General features: G+C 53.8%; 1 protein-coding gene across 2 annotated transcripts in view; it reads right to left on the bottom strand.

The window, feature by feature from the left end:
- The window catches only part of Mdga1 (MAM domain containing glycosylphosphatidylinositol anchor 1), a 56,561-nt gene that overhangs the window by 20,411 nt on the left and 31,637 nt on the right, over nucleotides 1-4,513 (bottom strand). For both annotated transcript variants that reach the window (XM_005360317.2, XM_026785518.1), the window contains exons 3-6: nucleotides 3,233-3,407; nucleotides 1,956-2,152; nucleotides 1,100-1,232; nucleotides 642-911 (exon numbers count right to left, since the gene is read on the bottom strand). In XM_005360317.2, the coding sequence (XP_005360374.1) occupies nucleotides 642-911; nucleotides 1,100-1,232; nucleotides 1,956-2,152; nucleotides 3,233-3,407 (775 nt within the window). The remainder of the gene's footprint in view (nucleotides 1-641; nucleotides 912-1,099; nucleotides 1,233-1,955; nucleotides 2,153-3,232; nucleotides 3,408-4,513) is intronic.

Here is a 4,513-nt window from a genome sequence, read left to right as displayed (position 1 = left end):
GGGGAAGAAGAAGAAGAAGAAGAAGAAGAAGAAGAAGAAGAAGAAGAAGAAGAAGAAGAAGAAGAAGAAGAAGAAGAAGAAAAACAGCAGCAGCAGAGGAGGAGAAGAATATTTACACATATCCACAAGACCTTTAGACCCAGCACTTGGCAGGCAGATGCAGATGGATCTCTGTGAGTTAGAGGAAAAGTCTATATAGTGAACCTCAGGCCAACCAGAGCTACATAGTGAGACAGTGTCTGAAAAAAAATTAATGCATATATGCACCATAAAACTGTGTGTTATTGTAACTTAAATTTGGCCAGTCCGCAGTTAGAAAGAAAGCCAGGGGATTTCTCTTGGAGCCTACAGTATCCACATTTAGTTTTTTGCAGCCCCCATTTACCAGTTTAAAAGAAACGCCTTCAGTTACCAGTCCTTGTAAATTACAAATTGCAGTTTTCTGCCCCTGGTGGTAGACTGCTGAATTGCAGGGAAAGCAGACTGCCCAGACTGTGGCACCCTGCCACACCCTGGAACCCGGCCACACCCCATACTCTGTGGCAAACAGATGGCTCCCTCACCCAGTTCACCTGAAGTCCCTGGAGGATAGAGACCCTGTCCACCGCACAACTTCCCACCAGCCCCTTGAGGTCACGTACATCGCACCAGCAGGTTGACGGTCTTCTTGGCTGGGTTGCCTACATTGTTGGTGGCTGTGCAGTTGTAGTAGCCAGAGTCCCGGGCCTGCACTGAAGGGATGCTGAGGGTGCCACCCTGAGCCAGAGCACCCAGGGGCAGTGGGCCAGGTCCGTGGGACCAGTGCAGCTGGGGGAGGGGATCGCCGCCTGTCAGTAGACACTGCACTGTCACATTGTCCCCAGGGTTCACCACCAGAGTCTCGTTCACAGACAGCTTCAAGGCTGGCGGTGCTAAGGGGGACAAGGAGGTTGGGTCTCAGGAGACTTCCAGGGCTAAATGAGAGGGAGATGCGGGGATAGAGAACCCTGAGGGGTGGGGGTCAGGGACGCTCAACCCAGGAACGGATGCTGGAGAGGAAGTTCTGGGCATTAGGGTGGGGAGTGGGTCTGGGTGGGTGTGAGAGGGGAGGCGCCTGTACCTGTGGTATTGGTGAGCTGGAAGGTGATGGCCTTGTCTGGGATGCCACACACATTGCGCACGGACACCTGGCAGGTGTAGCTGGCGTAATCCTGGGGCCGCAGGTTCTTCAGCTTCAAGACCTTTGTCTCCCCCTGGATGGCAGTGGATCGCTGGGGTGAGGACCTGCTTGGGTCTCTTGGGGTCCCCCACACTGACTCATCTACATCCACAACACAGTCAGCAGGCAATTCCTATTCTAGCTCTCCTCTCCTCAAGCCCTACCCATACTATCTTCCCTAGAAGCCTCCACACCCCTGCCAGGGCTTCCATGGTTTCTCTGGGGCAGAGGCAGTCCTGGGGCACACTGCCCTGGATTAGGCCTCAGTGTCCATATTCTGGACACAATATGGGACTGGCTCGCAGGCCACACAAGGGGCTGGCAGTCCCTTCTGGAAGCCCTCCCTGGCAGAATGGCTTTGTCCCCGTCTCCTGGAACTGCATGCAGGGAAGTATGGACTGAGAGAGCCCTTTCTACCCCAACCCCATTTGCATCACTCATGGGCCCCCATCTCAGCCACCGTAGCAGGCACAGATGGTTCACTCATTCTTTAGATGGTTATTCCTATCCGGCCATGCTCTGGGGAACATGCTGTTTTTGGGACTCCCCTGTCTGGGGCTTACTCTGACCTCTGACCTCTCTGCTCTCTCACTTTTCACCCCAGGCTGTGTGAATGCTAGACCAGGTGCCTCCCACCAAGGCACTGAATTGTTAAGATCAGGTCAGTCTCCAGGAATCCGGGCTGCCAGGCTTCAGCCCCTTTACAGGGTATCCTTGTGGGGTGCAAGAGTGTGGGGCGCCAGCTGCCCATCCTGACCTGGGTGTAGAGAGGCTCGTAGATGTCAACCCCATTGTCCTGGCTGTGGGACAGGGTGTCGGAGCCCCTCTTCCAGATAAAGCGGGCGGGTGGGTTGGAGCTGACAGTGCAGCGTAGGAACACCGTCTTCTCCTGGTAGAAGTTGCCTCTGACGTCGCTCACTGTCTGGTGCACCGTCAGCACGGGCTCATCCAAGTCTGCAAGGAAACCAGCGCTACGTCAAAATGAGGTGACCCCAGAGCTGGGAGCTCAGGCTCCTGGAAGCCCTTGGGAAGAGCAGAGCCACTCTCAGAAGACACAGGATGTTGATGCCTGCCTTCAGTTCCGCAAACTGGACCAATCTGTTAGAGGCGGGGCGGGAGCGGGGAGGGACTGGATCTAGTGGCTTCCAGCTGCTCCCTTTCAGCTGTTCTTCCCCAGGGACCTGTTCGGGACCTAGTACTGTACCTTTCATAGGATAGAACAGGCAGCCATTGACTGGAAACAAGCTGAAAGCTGAGTTCAATCTCTCATTGACTAATTTTATAGTGTGACCTCCCTTAAGCTCCCTTTCTTTCTGGATCTCTCTGTTGTTTTGTTTTTCAAGACAGGGCTTCTCTGTGTAGCCCCGGCTGTCTTGAAACTCACTTTGTAGACAAGGCTGGCCTTGAACTCACAGAGATCCACCTGCCTCTGCCTCCCAAGTGCTGGGATTAAAGGTGCGCGCCACCACAGCCCAGACACCAGCAGTTTTAAAAAGATTCCCGAGGCTAGGAGAGCTGGCTCAGTGGGTAAAAGTACCTCCCACAGCCTGATGATGGAAGTTCGATCCCCAGGACCCAAGAGGTAGCGGAAAACAAACTCCTGCAAGCTGTCCTGTGACCCCGCCCCCACAACACAGATTAGCTATGACCTTAAACTTTTATCAGAGAGTCTAGTGCACACAGCCAGGGCTGTGACCTGGGTGGGGGTGGGAGAGAGTCCTCAGTTGCATAGGGTGGTGGAGAGGGAAACCCCAGACCTGCCCTTGTGTTCTCCAATCATACAGGAGGTTTGCTGGTCCCTCGCCTTTCCCTGTCCACTTGAAAGGATTGCATCAAGTCCATGGGAGGAGGTTGACATGGGAATGAGAAAGGTTTAGGGAGATCAACTGCCCATTCCCAAAGAGAGGACTCTTGCCTCCTCCACCATGATGTCACTTCTCCATCCTACCCCTTCCCCACCACTGAGGATTCAGGAGCTGTCCCCTGTAGGGGCACGGACTGTCAGGTCCAGGGTCTCATAGGGTCTTGACTCACACTGCACATCCACACGGATGGACTTGATGGCCGGCACGCCCACTCCGTTCTCCGCCTTGCAGTAGTAGCGGCCGCCCTGTGTGCGGGCGATGCGCTCGATCCTCAGCGTCTCGTTGAACACCGACGTCTCCTGGAACTTGTCCGATGCGCTGCCAGCCGTCTTGGTCCACCGCACCTGGACGGGTGGTCACCACACTGAGGTTAGGGTAGCGGGCTAAGGGCCCTACACAAGAGTCCCCTGCCTCCCCCATGCTCTTGAGGGCGCAGAAGAGGAAGGATGCAGTACCGACCCAAACAGGTGGCAGGAGGGCAAAGATGACCGACCCCCTCAGGACACCACAGGGAGAAGAATCACAGGGCAGAGGTCAAAGTCAGAAGGAGGAAGCTCTAAGTTGGGAGCCTGACCAAGTTGCCTAGAGTTAACGGAGGATTGGTTGGGTAAGTATATACTCAGCACTGGGAAGACTGTTAACCCACCCCTTAGCTTAGTGACCTCATAGGTTACTCAACCCTTGGTCTCCACTGGAAGCCAGTCTCCAAAGGTGGGCTTCACTCTCTTCTGTATGCCCAGCCCACTGTTCTAGGGAGGCTCTGGTCTGTGTGGCTGACAGACTTCAGCAGGAGAGAGACTAGGCTAGCGTATGAAACTATTTCCACCATGGCCTTGATCTGTTGCTCCTCTGCCAGCTCCTCTGCCCTAAGTAGCCCGATGGAGAGGAGCCTAGGAGGAGCCATGAGCTACCCTCTTCCCTTTGCCGAGAGTTCTCCAGCCTTAGTCACGCTCAGATGACTAACACCCATCCGCAGCCCTGAGAGAGACCCTGCGTCAGAATCAACTGCTGCTGGATTCCTGCCACTGGCGCTGGGAGCCAGGAAGTGTTCCAGGACCCAAGTCCCTGCATTTTGAAGTATTTGCCAGTCAACAATAACTAATATAGCATAATGCCTACTTTGCAAGTTATGAGGCTTAGGAAGTGAAGCACTTAGATGTGGTGCCGCGAATACATTAGTCACTCGCCGGTTTCTGTTATTAGCAGTGCTCTCGGTTAATTCCTGATGTTCTACAGCTTTACCTTCATTTGTCTATGTGGATTTTAACTCCAAAGTCGGATTTTGGTTTGGGTAGGTTTCTGTCTTGTTTATTTCTGTGTACAATGTTCACGCCTCCTTTGGGGGTCAGAAGAGGGCATTGGGCCCACTGGAACTGGAATTATAAATTCTTCTTCTTCTTCTTCTTCTTCTTCTTCTTCTTCTTCTTCTTCTTCTTCTTCTTCTTCTTCT

This window comes from Microtus ochrogaster, linkage group LG2, assembly GCF_000317375.1.
Source record: "Microtus ochrogaster isolate Prairie Vole_2 linkage group LG2, MicOch1.0, whole genome shotgun sequence".
Taxonomy (NCBI): domain Eukaryota; kingdom Metazoa; phylum Chordata; class Mammalia; order Rodentia; family Cricetidae; genus Microtus; species Microtus ochrogaster.
This window is presented reverse-complemented; position numbering and strand designations above follow the sequence as displayed.